The 17,537-nt window shown below is 37.1% G+C and overlaps 1 protein-coding gene across 1 annotated transcript in view; it reads right to left on the bottom strand.

The window, feature by feature from the left end:
- Positions 1-327: 327 nt before the first annotated feature.
- The window catches only part of cryl1 (crystallin, lambda 1), a 158,752-nt gene continuing 141,542 nt past the window's right edge, over positions 328-17,537 (bottom strand). The window contains exons 6-8 of the mRNA XM_039744005.1: positions 5,678-5,783; positions 3,094-3,200; positions 328-2,249 (exon numbers count right to left, since the gene is read on the bottom strand). Coding sequence (XP_039599939.1) covers positions 2,142-2,249; positions 3,094-3,200; positions 5,678-5,783 — 321 coding nt within the window. The 3' untranslated portion in view covers positions 328-2,141. The remainder of the gene's footprint in view (positions 2,250-3,093; positions 3,201-5,677; positions 5,784-17,537) is intronic.

The following is a 17,537-nucleotide window of genomic DNA, read 5'->3' on the forward strand; positions in this document are numbered from 1 at the left end:
TTAAATGAAGATCTTGATATACCCACATATGTTAAAAAACATTTCATGGAGTGCACTTACATTTTTAAATGACTGTATGTTAACTGGGAACTCTAAACTGCCCACAGTTCCACCAAGTACATGTGCCCTGTGATTGCCCAGTGTCTGATCCAGGGTTGTTTCTCACCTCGTGTTCAGTGCTGCCAAGATAGGTTCTGAAGTGGATTAAGTGGTGTTTAGGATGTTTGCATTTAGTGCTCTTCTGCAAAAATGCCAAAACAGTCTGTTGTCTTATATAGGCACACATGATTAGCATATGTGAAAATACAAAGGGTGATACAGTATATGACAAGGTAAATGCAAAATTATTAATAGAAGTTTTTATCAATGTAAAAAAACAGGTATGGGAAATTCAATTTGCAAAAACAGGATAACCAGAGACTGAGAAAAATGAGACTTGTGGAGGAAAATATAAAGAAACAATAAAAATATACAACTGGAATAAGTAGATATGTTCTAAGAAGTCAGAGCAGTGAGTAAGTTTTCTCATAAATGACACACTTATAGAAACCCAGGTTTCCAAGTTCAAGTGCTAGATCTGCCTTTAAGTGGATTATAGGAGACGGAGAGCTGAAAGAAATCATTTGATCCCTTGAGTTTCTCCTGGCGGCAGTCTGTGCACTTTGGTACTTTCTCAAAGGCTCACTGTTACACATTTGTAAAATGAATGCCACACACAAAAACAGAGCTGATGAATGTTTGGCAGTCGAAAGTTTTCTTTTTTGGACTTTCTTTTTTTATTTTTCAGAGAAAAATGAACCTATAAGAAAATAAGGTCAATATGCATGTTCAGTCATTTTTATTTTTCAAATTGTGAAAGCACTGTATATTTTTAAGATGAACATGTTCAGTGTGACTGGCCCACATTTTCAATGTTTTGATAATCCTTCATTGATTATATAAAGTATCAGATATTCTCTTCATGTCTGAATTTGTGGAACAGTCAAGAACAATATTCACTAATATTGCTATGGGACAATGCACAAAACAGACAACTTTCCACATGTTTGATAGATAAACCTTACTACTTGAATTTCATACATTCTCACACTGTATCATCTTAGATTCTGGAAGCTGTTCAGTGATTCTTGGAGAAATATCCTGTCATAGTTCAAAACAAGATGAAGATATAATGTTAACAATATACCACAGCAACTAAAACTGGATCAGAATCCCTATGGTCCTGGACATTTAAAAGGGAGGAAGGTTATACTGAAGTTATCTTGTTTGGTGGCTTATTTAGTGCTCCGAGTGGCTTAATAATGTGAGGGGTCATTGTTACTGGTAAGGAATTGCTCAGTGTGACATTCCCACTCACTGCTAGTCAATCTCACTAAGACGGCAATAGTGTGCTGCAAGCAAACATCCTCCCGAGTTGGAAGTGAGGGATTATCCAGCTGAGCAGTAACAGATCTCCCCCATCTCAACCAAGTAACCTGGACCTTGGGAGGGCATCATATTTAACAGTGGCAAGTTCACTCTTTCTTAGCCTCCACTGCCCTTGCCCTCCTGTTACACTCACCCCTACGCTGAGTGATCTCAGAGAAGCCCCCAGATATCACCAGTAAAGAATCACTCAGGTTTGTGTTCCACTACTGCTCTCTCAGGGAGGACAACTAAGCTGTAGGTGGGAGTGCCACAATTAACAATTCCTCGCTGTTGACTGTGAAATAGAAAAATAAATCTGTTTTAGAAGAAAATACTTTTTTTATTTACTGGCAGTAATGAACACACATTTAACTTAAAAGGGTTTTAAACTGTGAAGAGATGAACAAACATTATTAAATGTTCTAATTTATAACTAAGGATCATAAATGATTTTTGAATTAGAGATATACAAAATGTATGGTAGTTTAAATTTATAACCTTGACCAAGCAGTAATTCTTGATTTGTCTTTTGAGTTCAAAATTAATTTTGTCCACCTGCACTACCTTAAAACTAAGTATATTAGTGACTTTGTCAGTAGGCTTAATCATGAGGTAAAGGCATACTAGAGCTTTACGAATTAAAAAAAAACAAACTGGTTTCCATCCCTAAGTTTTCAACAGCACAGCACAACAGGGCTTGAGGCTCATTGTCAAGAGATTCTACTTTGTCTTCACTAAGGTTCTTTGCTTTTAAGTTGGCTAAGGCCAAGGATGTAACGATCTCTTCGCTCCCTCCTAGCAGCCAAATTTTGGGGATCACATGGGACCCAGTTGCACATTTCCTATAAAACAGAAAAAGGAAAATTAAATTCAATTAATGGTCTAAACTTCTGGTTAATGATCTAGTCACTTAAAAAAAAGTTTACACTTTACAAATACTGATGGAAAATATTGATGTTTAAAACAAAAGAAAACGAAACTGTTCCATACAAGACTTTCCTCTCATAAATCTGTGATTTTGAACATTTGACACACTTTGTAACTTTGGGTCACAAAACTTTCCTATATTCTATAGAACATAAGAAGCTATGGCTTGTGCAATTATATTTAAACTGCAAAATCTAATGGAGTGATTTAAACTTTCTAAGTTACATTCACATTCAAAGATTTCTTTTAAAGTAATCATGTCAACAAACTCACAACCTGACACTACATTCATGAATGCCTGAAATATAAATACATTGAAAACTTGAAATTAAAATTTTGACTATACCACTAATTTTGTTTACTATACATTTTCCTAATGTATATGTAGAGAATATAAAAATATAACTGTTGAAAAACATAGCTTAATATTTCCAAACCTGCTTAATCAAATATAGGATTTCAGGGGGTTTTAGGTAAAGAAATAGCCCTGGACTAGCCTCCAGTTGACTTCAGGGCCCATTCATGCACACACCCACACAGGATTAGTATGGAATCAGTGACGCAGATATGACGAGAATGTGCAGCCTCCAAATTGGCAATGACAGGGTGTGGGACTCAAACCCAGAATGCCAGATCTGTGGGGCAGCAGTGCTGTTTTGCTTTGCCACTATGCTGCACTCAACAACAGAACAAGGTCAACTAATGATATCAAGCAAAAAAAAAAAAAGTTTAACAAACAAAAGTCTCTTTGCATTTGACCTGGTCAATCTTCTTTAGCTCCTCATCAGAAAAATCTGGAACAGGTCCAAAAGATGACAAGACTCGCTTTATTCCTTCTCCATACTGTTGAAAGTACTGCTGAAGCCCTGTTATTGTACAGAAAATTAGATACATCATTTAAAATAAACACACACATATTAGTAAACCACAGGGCAAAAGCACTGTTAATAGATTAATATTCAGTTCACATTTTAAATTTTAAACTATATTCATTCAAAGATTTTTTCCTATTTTACAAAGACATTAAAGGAGAATCAGTGACAGAAATCAGGTTTTTGATGATGCAACAGTTTCAAATAGCTGAGACCTTAAAATACTTCTATCTCTGGATTGTGTGTTATGTTGCATTCATGAGTTTTCCAAGATACCACTTGTAAAGTCTCATCTTTCCTCTTCATTTAATTCATGTGAATTTGTTGTCCACTATTCTGTAGACGCTTGAGATTGCTGTTAATTTGCTACTTGGTACATACAAAAAGCAATTAAAGATAAGCTCACATTTTTTCATGAAAATATAATGCAAACTAAATGCATTAAGAGTGTATCACATTGCTTCAAATACAATTCAACCTCAAAAATACATTTTCTGGCTGTACTATCTCTCTATTATAAAAAAAAATCCTGTGGGAGGAAATGACTAGGAGACGATACATGATCTTCACGTTAAGATCACGGAAAACAAATAAAAGATGCGGGGATATTGAACATAAGATTCTTGCAAGACACGCCCTACTTACAATTAATATCAGAGCATGGCCAGCAAAAAAAATCAGTAGTGTAAAGGCACGCAGCACACACAGATACAGGGGTCTCAGTGCATATAAAGCATATAAAGGACAATACATTACAAAATGAAACGTCGATGACAAAAAGATTGCATTAGCACAAACAAAAGGAAATTAATCATCAGGACCAGGTGTAATTGAAAAAATGGCAGGACAAAGCGAGGTCAAAAATAAAAGGCAAAGATCAGAAAACAAAGACTCTTCGCATTCGCATCATTCAATGCACAAAACGTAGATTTACACAATAATAGACTATATGCTATGAGAATCTGTGGTCCCGCAACAGTTAAAGCAACGACAAGTTTGATTTCAAAGAAAACACAATTTGGTCAGGTGTATATTTATGATCACGGAGAAGCGACCACAATGCGAGCAGCAGAGACAGGAAGTGGCAAAAAGGACAGCGGCTGTACAGGCGTTAAAAAGATCGAAGGGCAGCACAACAGCAGCTGCCATCCTCCCCCCTTCACAACGCGAGCAGCGTTTTACGTCCTGCAAGAAAGAGATTTAAATACAACCGGCGGGACAAGGCAGTGAGCCATCATTTAAAACAAGTCCACAGACATCTAACCTAGCAGTTGTTGGATTGCTTTTGGCAGACAAGCATAATGTGTCCCCAGCTCTTAAAACAATGAGACAAGCAGAACAGGCAGCTCACAAGCAGCAGAAAGACAGCAGATGATCCGACGGCATATCCTTAGCGTGTGTTCAGCCGTCCTCCTCCCATCACAACGTGAGCAGCATTATACGTCTGGCGAGAAAGAGATGTCACCATGCACGGGACCGGTAATAAAGGACAAGTATTGTTTTTACAAAAGTTTTCAAAGTAAAAGTGAAAATAATGCATATGTAACAATTCCCATGAAAATAACAATCTCTTTAAATTGTATATCTGGTAAACCAAACACGAGGGTGGGTGAGCGAAGCGAGCAGGGGGCAGAGCCCCCTAATTTTATAAAACAAAATGTGCAAATCTGAGCAGTACTGTTGTCTACAAACTGCCCCCCTAGAAACTGCCACATTGAAGGGCATTCACGAGAACATAGCATCAACAGTTAACTCAAACATCTTTGTATTTGTATTTACAAACATACTAAAATCATCCATCCATTTTCTGAACAAACTTTCTGAATTTTGGGCTACTTAGAAGGCAAAGCCGCAGCCAGTCCTGGACTGCCTCATGCAGCATACTCAAAATCGTTTATGTAAGACCAGTTAAGCTAATATCCATGTTAAACTTGGAATGTAAAAAATGTTACTGCTATTACAATCTAAAGTGGTAACACAAACTAATGTGCTACTACTCACTAAATAGTGTCCTATAAATCTAATATAACAAATGGCATCTCTTGTTTTTTCAATGAAAACATTGTTTTACCTTATGCTGATTAACTAAATAATTTGTACTTCAGCTGAAATAATTCTTTGAATATTTATCAATTAATCAGTATAGCATTAAGAACAACAGGATCAAATGTAATGAATAATTGTTTCGACAAACTTCTTGGTACATAGCATACTGTAACACAGCTTTTTGTTAAATGAAAATATCTTTATGCTTAGGTTTAAGGCCTAGCCTGCCGTTTAGTAAATGATAAATAAATAAAGACACCAGTAGCATGTATCTGTTCATCTGAGGAGATCTGGTTAGGCATCAACAGTTCTTTTAATATAGTCATCACTTGCATTATCTCAAATCCAGTCCACTACAGCTTAACAAGGACAGAAAATAAACTGTGACTAAGTTATGATTTTATAATGTAGTTTAGTGGAAATACCTTCGGCATTGAGATGAACAGTCTCCATTGGACCAACAAATGCGTAACGCATTCCTAGCCCTTCTGACATCACAGCATCGACATCCTGAACTGACAGAATACCATCCTATAAAAATAAATAATAATTATTCAAAACTGATGCAACAACAGCGTTTATCACTGTATCTGTATTTGAAAAATCCAAAAGACTGTCTGTTTTGAATAACACAAATCAAAGGCTAAAATGTAAAAATATGTTAATAAATGTGTGTCCTCTTAAACACTACAGATTGTTGAAAATTACAAGACTGAAATGAAACAATGAAGAGGTTCAGTTCCTATTAATATACAGTAACTGTTATAGTATGAGAGTCTTTTTTAAATACATCTTTAATTATGGAAACATCCTGATGTAAAAGTGATAAATAAAACTAAATATTTACTGAAAATGATAACATGTGCTGAACTAATAGAGATTTGAAAGCTGAAATTTAAGTCTTATTTTCCTTTAGCACAGTGGTTCCTAATTGGTGGATATGCCTATCTTTGGAGTAGATTGAACATAAATACAAAGGGAAGTATATGTTTTTTTGAGACTGTAGTTTTGAGCTCAATCTGGGTTTTCTTCCATGCCCACACTAGCATTATAAAGTAAAATAACACATCCAGGTATAACAGTACATTTTTTGGAATGGTTATACTTTGTTAATACCCAAGGGGAAACTGTCTTTTTGCGGGTCAGAGTGCAGGGTCAGCCATTGTATAGCACTCTGGAGCAATTTTCAGGTTAAGTGACTTGGCCCCAATGGAAGGGCCCAATGGAATAGGATCCATTCTGGTAGTACCAGGATTTGAACTGGTAACCTTCCAGATACCAGCACAGATTGTTAGATTCGACAATGATGCATTGATTGCAGATCACATTTTTTGTTCAGGAGATTGTGAATGGCATCATAAAATTATTCCCAAAAAGCAACTGTCACACTCTCTTTGAACTTACATGGCCAATACTTATCGCATAACTTGTCCAGAAGGCTTTCTCATACATTGTATCCGTAATATTAAAACATTTATTGCATGAAACTACTTATTGATGGGATGAAAGAAAGTCACAGTGTATAGAGATGAAAAAAACATCACCTGATTTCGGAATGTGAGTCTTAGTATATTAATGAAACCGAGTTTACTTATCAGCTCAGTATCCATATCATAATAACTCACATAAGGAATCTGACTCTATTAACCATATATTACTACTCAATATTTCTCAACGATTAGATAATGAAGTGTATAAAAGTAGCCAATTTAGATTCATTGCACATTTACATTTATAGTACATCCGGAAAGTATTCACAGTGCATCACTTTTTCCACATTTTGTTATGTTACAGCCTTATTCCAAAATGGATTAAATTCATTTTTTTTCCTCAGATTTCTACACACAACACCACATAATGACAACATGAAAAAGTTTACTTGAGGTTTTTGCAAATTTATTAAAAATAAAAAAACTGAGAAATCACATGTACATAAGTATTCACAGCCTTTGCCATGAAGCTCAAAATTGAGCTTAGGTGCATCCTGTTTTCCCTGATCATCCTTCAGATGTTACTGCAGCTTAATTGAAGTCCACCTGTGTGGTAAATTCAGTTGATTGGACATGATTTGGAAAGGCACACACCTGTCTATATAAGGTCCAACAGTTGACAGTTCATGTCAGAGCACAAACCAAGCATGAAGTCAAAGGAATTGTCTGTAGACCTCTAAGACAGGATTGTCTCGAGGCACAAATCTGGGGAAGGTTACAGAAAAATTTCTGCTGCTTTGAAGGTCCCAATGAGCACAGTGGCCTCCATCATCCATAAGTGGAAGAAGTTTGAAACCACCAGGACTCTTCCTAGAGCTGGCCGGCCATCTAAACTGAGCGATCGAGGGAGAAGGGCCTTAGTCAGGGAGGTGACCAAGAACCCGATGGTCACTCTGTCAGAGCTCCAGAGGTCCTCTGTCGAGAGACTAGAAACCTTCCAGAAGGACAACCATCTCTGCAACAATCCACCAATCAGGCCTGTATGGTAGAGTGGCCAGACGGAAGCCACTCCTTAGTAAAAGGCACATGGCAGCCCGCCTGGAATTTGCCAAAAGGTACCTGAAGGACTCTCAGACCATGAAAAACAAAATTCTCTGGTCTGATGAGACAAAGATTGAACTCTTTGGTGTGAATGCCAGGCATTATGTTTGGAGGAAACCAGGCACCATCCCTACAGAGAAGCATGGTGGTGGTAGCATCATGTTGTGGGGATGTTTTTCAGTTCTAGGAACTGGGAGACTTGTCAGTATAAAGGGAAATTTGACTGCAGCAATGTACAGAGACATCCTGGATGAAAACTTACTCCAGAGTGCTCTTGACCTCAGACTGGGGTGATGGTTCATCTTTCAGCAGGACAACGACCCTAAGCACACAGCCAAGATATCAAAGGAGTGACTTCAGGACAACTCTGTGAATGTCCTTGAGTTGCCCAGCCAGGGCCCAGACTTGAATCCGATTGAACATTTCTGGAGAGACCTTAAAATGGCTGTGCACCAACGCTCCCTATCCAACCTGATGGAGCTTAAGAGGTGCTGCAAAGAGGAATGGGCGAAACTGGCCAAGGATAGGTGCGCCAAGCTTGTGGCATCATATTCAAAAAGACTTGAGGCTGTAAATGCTGCCAAAGGTGCATCGACAAAGTATTGAGCAAAGGCTGTGAATACTTATGTACATGTGATTTCTCAGTTTTTTTATTTTTAATAAATTTGCAAAAACCTCAAATAAACTTTTTTCACATTGAAATTATGGAGTGTTGTGTGTAGAATTCTGAGAATAAAAATGAATTTAATCCATTTTGGAATAAGGCTGTAACATAACAAAATGTGGAAAAAGTGATGCGCTGTGAATATTTTCCGATTGCACTGTACTTAGCTGCAAATGGACATTTAATGGAATTGTTGTTGTTGGCTTGCACATCATTGCATGGGAATTCTGGAAAATCCTCTACAAAGATCAGCTTTAGAACACTAAAAATTGAGGGTTACATCTCTAGCGTGAACTGCTCATTTTAGGTCCACTACAATATTTTGATGAGTTCTGCGTCTTCGCCATCTAGAAACAGCACAATTACTCTTCTTCAGATATTCAGGCATCTGTAGAGTTCTTGTGTACAAAAACAACTATTACTTTATTAATCATCAAACTGACTTGCAGCTTGAGTTTGTGACATCAACATTATGCATAAGGCAGGACCCAACTCTGGGGAGGGCACCTGTCCACAGCAGTTCTCATTCAGTAACTCACACCTCACACATATAGGGATAATTTAGCATTTCCAATCTATGTAACCTGCATATCTCTGGGTTGACAAGGCACTTTATAAAGCAAACATGTCAGTTCAAACTAAGACAAAAAAGCTGTTGGGCCCCAGTTCAATTTCTGCGACATCCTGTAATGATTCCTAGTTCGTCCAGCATTTGTGTGGCTTTCAGGTTGAAATTGATAGTAATAAATGGAAAGTGCATATGTGTGTCTTGTACCTTGCACCTGGATTCTCTTGGTCACTTGAAACGAAAATGAAACTCACCAAGGTTATATATCTAACTTTAGATGGCTCAGGAGTCTAGCTCTTAAAGCACCTTGGTACAGAAAGATTAGACAGTTCACCTCGGAAGCAGCCTGGTTTCTTCTTCTTCTGTTGACGTCATTTGTCTACTTCACTAAAGAGCCAGTCAGACTCCAGTGAAAAGCCACTTGATAAGTCATGATGTGTAATAAGGGATTCTCAGCCTGTTATGTGATCTTTTGAATTTGGCCTTTTGAAAAGTAGGCCTTGAAAGTGCATTTGAACTCCTTCATTTGACAACCTTGGGTTGTCAATGTTCAGCTAGGCTGGGAGTAGAGGTTTACAGTGTTACATTCCGATTCAGTTGCCCATTTAGCCACTTCGATAGTTGAATTATTATGATGAGTTCCATCTGAAACAAAATTTTCTAGAGGCAGTTCTAATGGATACTCTTTAAAGATTTTCAAGTAACAACAGTAGGCAATGAAAGGTGTTACTACCACAGAGTTCTATACAATTTAATACCTTATCACTAACCTATTTTGACTCTACATTAAAATTATTTGCTATGCATATACTTTCCCTAAAATAAAGGGAAATGGTACTAACAGTTTAGGATTCTGTACAGACCAGGTCATCTAATTTTTAATACCTATACTTGGTTTGTTCTTCTGGCGTTAAGATGTTTAAATCTTCAGAAATGGCATGAACAGACCCTCTAGCATCTGATCTTGTTTACAATGAGATCCTGACATCCTTTTGCCATTTTAGTCATTGAATTAAAATCAGGAAACCTAAGGCTCTTCATTTTTGGTATTTTCCCCTTTCTGCACAACAAACCTTACTATATTGAATTACTTTAAATAGGCTAATTGTATGTCCCCAAAATAATAGGAAGGTACTATTCATTGGTCTGTGAGAGTGACTTCCTCTGAAATCACTGCAGCTTCAAATTACTTGATAGGTCTGTGGTTGTAATCAAAGTACACTAAACACAGATTAAGAGACAGTGTTTTCTTTGTTGTTGGCATCAGGAACAAAAAATCCAGTTATCTCAGCCTGAAAGATGCTGGCGGAGTTTGACAGTGCTGCTACAGGAGACATCAAAAGACCTTTTCCACAGTATGAAAATCAAAAGGCAAGGCTAGCTCTGTTCTCAGCTGCTCTGCTTTCCAAAGCTGGCGAAAATTCAAAGTGTAGAAAACACAGAGATTACTTCACATCTACAGCTTGGCAAAAAAGGTACTGGCAGCATATGACATCTCGCACATTAGGCTAGATGTCACAACCTACCTTTGTTCAGGGCCTCAGTGTTATGGACACTGTCTCAGGTTAATTTGAGAAAAATGAATAAGCATCTAACACCAAAAAGATAATGTTTTCACAGTGGAACACAAAAATGTTACCACTCATATAGGTAGAAGGTGTTTTCACACCCCCCTACCTAAAGAACATTGCAAAGCCAGGTATTAGTCAATACAAAGAGAGGGCATGTTCAAAGAGAACGTTCACAGAAACAATGAACATGGTAGACAAAGAAAATCTTTTTATGTGGTTAAAAAATAGAAGACAAGAAACAAAACATCAGCAATATAAGAGAAGCCAGGGATGATGTACACTGATTGACCCTTACAGCATTCATTTAGATTGTGTGCACCATACTTTCATTTTAACAGGCCTCACTGGGAAAGATGATTCAGAGGTACTGGGGTCATCACCCTCATCCCTCTACTATCTGTATGCCTCTGAACTTGAAGTGTGGACAGAGGCAGACAGAAGTTTGACTAGGGCTGTAAAATAACATAGAGGATTCCCATGCTTTAACCATGTGGAGTGCAAGACCAGTATGTATTCTTACGAGAGACACTCTACAGCATAAGCATGCATATGCAAATACACAGGATGTCTATCTATATAGAAGTAAATGTAATTTAGGATACATTGCCGTTATTTTGTACATGGATTCTGTCTTCAGTCATACTTAATAAAGAAATTAGAATTAACATTCCTAGAATGTTAAAATTAAGAATTCTTCATCAACTAAGTAATAATATTACAATTGGAACTGTCAATGTTTAAAATATATAAAATATAGTAAACAATCAAAACAGGCTAGGAAATTTACAAAGGAGATTACTATTTAATAAAAATAATAATAATATGAAAATGTTTTATTTACACATCATCTTTGAATAGCTTATCTACAGTCATGGCCGAAATTATTGGCACCCCTGGAATGCACCATTTCTCCCAGAAATAAACTGACATCATGTCACACAGAACTCCAAAAATGGGCCGGACAAAATTATTGGCACCTTTTCAAAATTGTGGGTAAATCGTATTTCAAACATATGATGATCGTTTGAACTCACATGTGGCAAGAAACAGGTCCTGGCAATATAGCAATCACACCTGAAGTGAGTTAAAATGGAGAAAAGTTGACTCAACCTTTCTGTTGTGTGTCTGAGTGTGCCACACTAAGCATGGAGGACAGAAAGAAGAGCAGTGAATTGTCTTGAGGACTTGAGAACAAAAATTGTGGAAAAATATCAACAATCTCAAGGCTACAAGTCCATCCCCAAAGATCTTCATGTTCCTTTGTCCACTGTGCGCAACACAATCAAGAAGTTCACAACACATGGCACTGTAGTTAATCTCCCTGGATGTGGACGGAAGAGAAAAATTTATAAAAGACTGCAACGAAGGATAGTCCGAATGGTGGATAAACAGCTCCAATCAACTTCAAAACATATTCAAGCTGTTCTGCAGACTCAGGGTGCAACAGTGTCAGTTCAAACTATCCGTCAACATCTGAACGAAATGAAACACTATGGCAGGAGAGCCAGGAGGGCCCCACTGCTGACACAGAAACATAAAAAGCCAGACTGGAGTTTGCCAAAATGTACTTGACGAAGCCAAAATCCTTCTGGGCGAATGTCTTGTGTACAGATGGGACCAAGGTAGAGCTTTTTGGTAAAGCTCATCATTCTACTGTTTACAGAAAAAGGAATGAGGCCTATGAAGAAAAGAACACAGTACATACAGTCAAACATGGTGGAGGTTCTAAGATGTTTTGGGGATGTTTTGCTGCCTCTGGCACTTGATGCCTTGATTGTGTGCAAGGCATCATGAAATCTGAAGACTACCAAAAGATATTTGGGGTGCAATGTAGGGCCCAGTGTCAGAAAGCTGGGTCTGCGTCAGAGGTCATGGGTGTTCCAGCAGGACAATGACCCCAAACATACATCTAAAAGCATCCAGAAATGGTTGAAGGCAAAGCACTGGAGAGTTCTGAAGTGGCCAGCAATGAGTCCGGATCTAAATCCGATTGAACACTTATGGAGAAATCTCAAAATTGCTGTTGGGAGAAGGTGCCGTTCAAATCTGAGAGACCTTGAGCAGTTTGCAAAAGAAGAGTGGTCGGAAATTCCAGTTGAGAGGTGTCACAAGCTTGTTGATGGTTATAGGAAGCACCTGATTTCAGTTATTTTTTCCAAAGGGCGTGCAACCAAATATTAAGTTGAGGGTGCCAATAATTTTGTCCAGCCCGGTTTTTGAGTTTTGTGTAAAATGTCAGATTTGGCTTTGTTTCTCTGTTTTTTGTGTTGTTATAGGAAATAAACATGTGTATACCAAAACATTTGTAATTGCAACAATTTTCTGGGAGAAATGGTGCATTTTCTGGGAAAATTCCAGGGGTACTGATAATTTTGGCCATGACTGTATCTCAATTTTGCAACCTCTCAGTTTTTCAAAAAGAAGGATGTCTGCTTTAGTTGTACAACTTGGTGATTTAGTCCCGTTTCCTATGACTTGACCTGTAAAGAACTTGTTACTGATTATTTCCTTGAACATAGCTTTCCTCAGTCTCCCTCGCAACCTAAAAGTACATGATTCATTTGAGGGCAATCAAATATTATGAAGACTTGAAGGCAAGAAAATTTATTTTAGATCAAATTTATCAAAGCCTTTATTATTTTTGAAGATCTGGACTATGTTCCAAGCTAAACTGCTTTGTAAAGTTCAGTTCCCTTAGCTTGTTATGACTCGCTAATCTCAGCACAGCTTACAGTGCTGTTTATTTTCTTTGCAGCATGATGACCAGAAATGCACATAGTAATCCAGAAATGGATCACATTTCATTCAGCTAGTATAGTCGGTTTAAGAGAATAGTTTAATACTGAATTAGAAACTATCCCATGAAAGCCATAAAGAAGAGGTGGGAATTAACTACCAATCAAAATGTTAAAGCAAAACAAAAATCAAAGATAGAAGTGAGCTTGCTAAGAAAACGGCAGAGAATCTTAGCATTCTTCTGAGGTTTGCTTTCAGTACATCTTATTTGTTTCTACAGTAAGCAGTGAAAGCCAAAACTCTGGGGTTTGCAGATCTATCTTTCTGTCCACTTGTAGTAAGGATATGGAACTACACAAGAAGTCAATTTACAGTACAGTAGTCCGGCATTTCAGGGAAGTAATAAGATTAAAATATCTGATTGGAGCTTTATATATTTACTTTTAGAAGTCTACTAGTAATCTTTTCTAATGGTGATAAGTACCTTATGCAGGAAAAGTACTGAAGTGAAAGATTCAATATTTACAACAAAAGGGGATAGGTACCAGTATGACAAGAGTTTTTTTTATCAATTTCAGATTGAAATTTAACAAATATATACAAGATGATATTTTATAATGTCCCAATTTTCATATCAGTTAGTGTAGCCTAGTGGGTTATGCATTTGCCTTCTGGTTCACTTCCAGCCATTGTGTAACACTAACCAAATAACAAACTGCCATTGTAGAAATATGAAAACAATTCTAATCACATACCTGTGACCTGATTAAAAACTTTAAAAATTTCACCCTTTACAAAAAGTATAGTTTCACTTAGCTTTAGAAGCCCATTAATGTATGTCTGCAAATAGGAAACAAAAATAATCTTAATTTGCAAAGCTGTAAGATACTATTTTTTTCAAGAAAAGTATAAGCTTTAAAGGCTAATGTTTGTGTAACAATTTGTTTTATACTGGTATGGATATCACAAAAAAAAATCATCAGGTTAGTGCTAATGAAAAAGACTCAATCCATTGTCAAAAGGCATTCGATCACAACTGATCCAATAAAAATGCCAGATGAATGTACAGTATATGAATTTAAAAAAGTGTTTAATCAGAAGTTTCCATGATGGAATTAAATGTCTGTGGTTTAAAGATTGCTGACACATTTCCATATGGTGCAACTTTAGTAAAGTAGGCGTAATGAAAGGAGAACAGAAAGGCCTTATTGCTCAATTAATGTGGAAAAAACAATTATCAAAATCAAAACATGGGGGATCTGCTGTTCTGCTTAGTTCATACAGTGTACACATGTATGTGAATGAGTCACAGTGAAAAAGGCTACATTTCTAAATCCTTGTAAGGAGTTTCCATGCTGTCATTGTTACTGATGGTATCTTGTTCATGCTAAGTTACAGTCATTTTTGGACAGCTTAGCTCTCATCAGCATAACATAACAAGACATATTATAACATGCTACAACATTCTCAAACCAGCTTAATCCTATTCAGGGTCTATACTTGTAGCATTGGGCATCAACCCATACCAGGACTAACTCACATTCATGGGGGCCCAATTTATGATCATTAATCAACCTCAGATGCATGTCTCAACAACATGATGTTTTGAACCATCCATCCACTTTCTGCTACTTATCTGGGACCGGGCTGTGAGGGCAGCAGTTTAAGCAAAAATGCTAAAGAAGTCCCTTATTCCTGTCAGCTCGCTACCCTGAGGTCTCCTCCCAGTTGGACATGCCTAAAACACCTCATGAGTAAGGTGTCCAGGGGGCATCCTGATCAGATGCCTGAACCACCTCAACTGGCTCCTTTTGATGAGCAGCGGCTTTACTTTGAGCACCTCACTAAATGTCTATGCTCCTCACCCTATCTCCAAGGAAAAGCTAAGACACACTATGGAGGAAACTAATTGTTGCTGCTTGTTTCCCCAAATTACTTCTTTCATTCACTATCCATAGCTCATGAACATGGGTGAAGGTAGGAACAGAGGTGGGTAGTAATGAGTTACATTTACTCCGTTACATTTACTTGAGTAACTTTTTAAAAAAATTGTACTTCTATGAGTAGTTTTACTGCACCATACTTTTTACTTTTACTTGTTTGTGAAGAAGAAACGCTACATTGGGCAACGCTTGACTCGTTACTTTTTTCCATTTACATATTAGATAAGATATATTTTAGACAGAAAGAAATCGCCAGTGGATCTACTGCATGACTGTTTCACCAATCAGACGTAGCAACAATAATCACACGACTCCATTTCACCAATCAGACGTAGCTATGCAGTCACATGACCACACACAAACTTCCTGCATCTGCAGCCTGTGAGAGACTTTTTAAGTCATACAGGGCTCCTGTTCACTGCTAAACACTCACAGCTTCACTGCAAGAACCTTGAGAGCCAACTCCTGCTGAAGCTTAACCATCACTTCACTGAGTGAAGAACAAGCACGTTTTAACCAAACATGCACAGACACAGACAGTCATGGTAAAGTGAGACTTCTAGTATGTGCACAAGCTGCCTTGTTCTAATGTTATTTTCTATCAGCTGTGCTATTTGGAGAGCAAGTGAATATGCAGTATTATACTGTCAGTGTACAGTATATCTTGCCACTGTAAGTAGTTTGCACTGTTCAAACATACATCTTACTTACCGTAGGTATTGGATTTAAAAGCTTTGTTGTGAAAAACTGAGATTTGGAACTTTGTGTTATTTGTGCATCTTTATTTTGTAAAGATGTTATTTATTTTTACTCATTTTTTATTTTATTTGGAAATAGCAGAATTTTTACATTATTTTATATTTTTGTCTGTCTTATTACAACATTTCAAAAAAATAAATAATTTATTATGATCAAACAGTTACTCAGTACTTGAGTAGTCTTTTCACCAAATACTTTTTTACTCTTACTTGAGTAATTTTTTGGATGGCTACTTTTTACTTTTACTTGAGTAATATTATTTTTAAGTAACACAACTCTTACTTGAGTACAATTTTTGGCTACTCTACCCACCTCTGAGTAGGAACGTAGATCAACCTGTAAATTGAGACATCTTTTCACCACGACTGATTGTACAACACCTGAATGAATGAGGACACTGCTCCAATCTCCTCTTGTCAGTATCTCACTCCCTTCTTCCGTCACTTGTGAACAAGATACTTAAAGTGTTCTGCTTGAGACAGTACCTCATCCTCAACCTCGGATAAGGCACTCTACTGTTTTCTGGCTGAAAACCATGACCTCAGACTTGGAGGTACTGATCCTATTTGAACCAATTTTCAAACCAGTCAGTCATTTAGGGGAACTGTTTAAGTGTTAGACCTAAATGACTAAAAACTACAGATTTATCTCCATATTTCCCTTACTGCCTAAAACACTGATGTGTGCTGTTGCTGCTCAACTTACCTCCCAAATGGAACTCAACTCTCTCCACAAAGCATTTTAATGTTGATGCTCTTCCCCACCATAAATACCATAAAGAATGCACTCCTTAAATTCAGAAATGATCATCTTATAATATGAACCTTAATGTTACTACTCCTTGTGGTGCATAAAATGCAGTGTACTATAGTATTCAGCATTTCAGCTACCTATACAGGAATTTGTAAACTTACCCAGTTCTGACAGACTGGTTGTAAATCGATCTGTATGTAAGAAAGACCAGTATTTGTATTCAAACCTGACCATATCTATAGTACTGTATAATAAGTCCCTTAAGTCATTCCTAACACATTGTGTAGATTTTCTATCCTTTTTTTGTAAATATAATTTTTTATTTTATAATTTTGTTTTGTTATTACTGTTGCTTACATGGGTGCCAAACCTTTAATCTTTCTTTGTCTGTGTTATGTTACGTCATCAGTGTGAGCCTCTCCCAGTGTTCAATGTGATAACTGTGAGAGGAAGGAATTGTGCCGGCAGAGTTTTAGCACTCATATTTTTTTCTGTTTTAACATTTCAGCCTGTTTAATAATAAACATTAACAGATAAAGGAGTTCATTGTGGTTTCATTACCCCTTCAGTACCCCTTTACATAAAGTGGCACTTCGTAAGTCACAATGCAGAAGCATCAGAGGTTAACCGGATTCCACTGGTTACAATGGAATAACTTAAAAGTCCCATGTGATCGCTTTCCCTTTCTTTCCTCCCTTATATTGCTTAATCACCTTCATTTTTGTGTCAAAATCAATTGACTTTTTTTTCTGTAATTGTA

Source organism: Polypterus senegalus, chromosome 2 (genome assembly GCF_016835505.1).
Source record: "Polypterus senegalus isolate Bchr_013 chromosome 2, ASM1683550v1, whole genome shotgun sequence".
NCBI lineage: Eukaryota > Metazoa > Chordata > Cladistia > Polypteriformes > Polypteridae > Polypterus > Polypterus senegalus.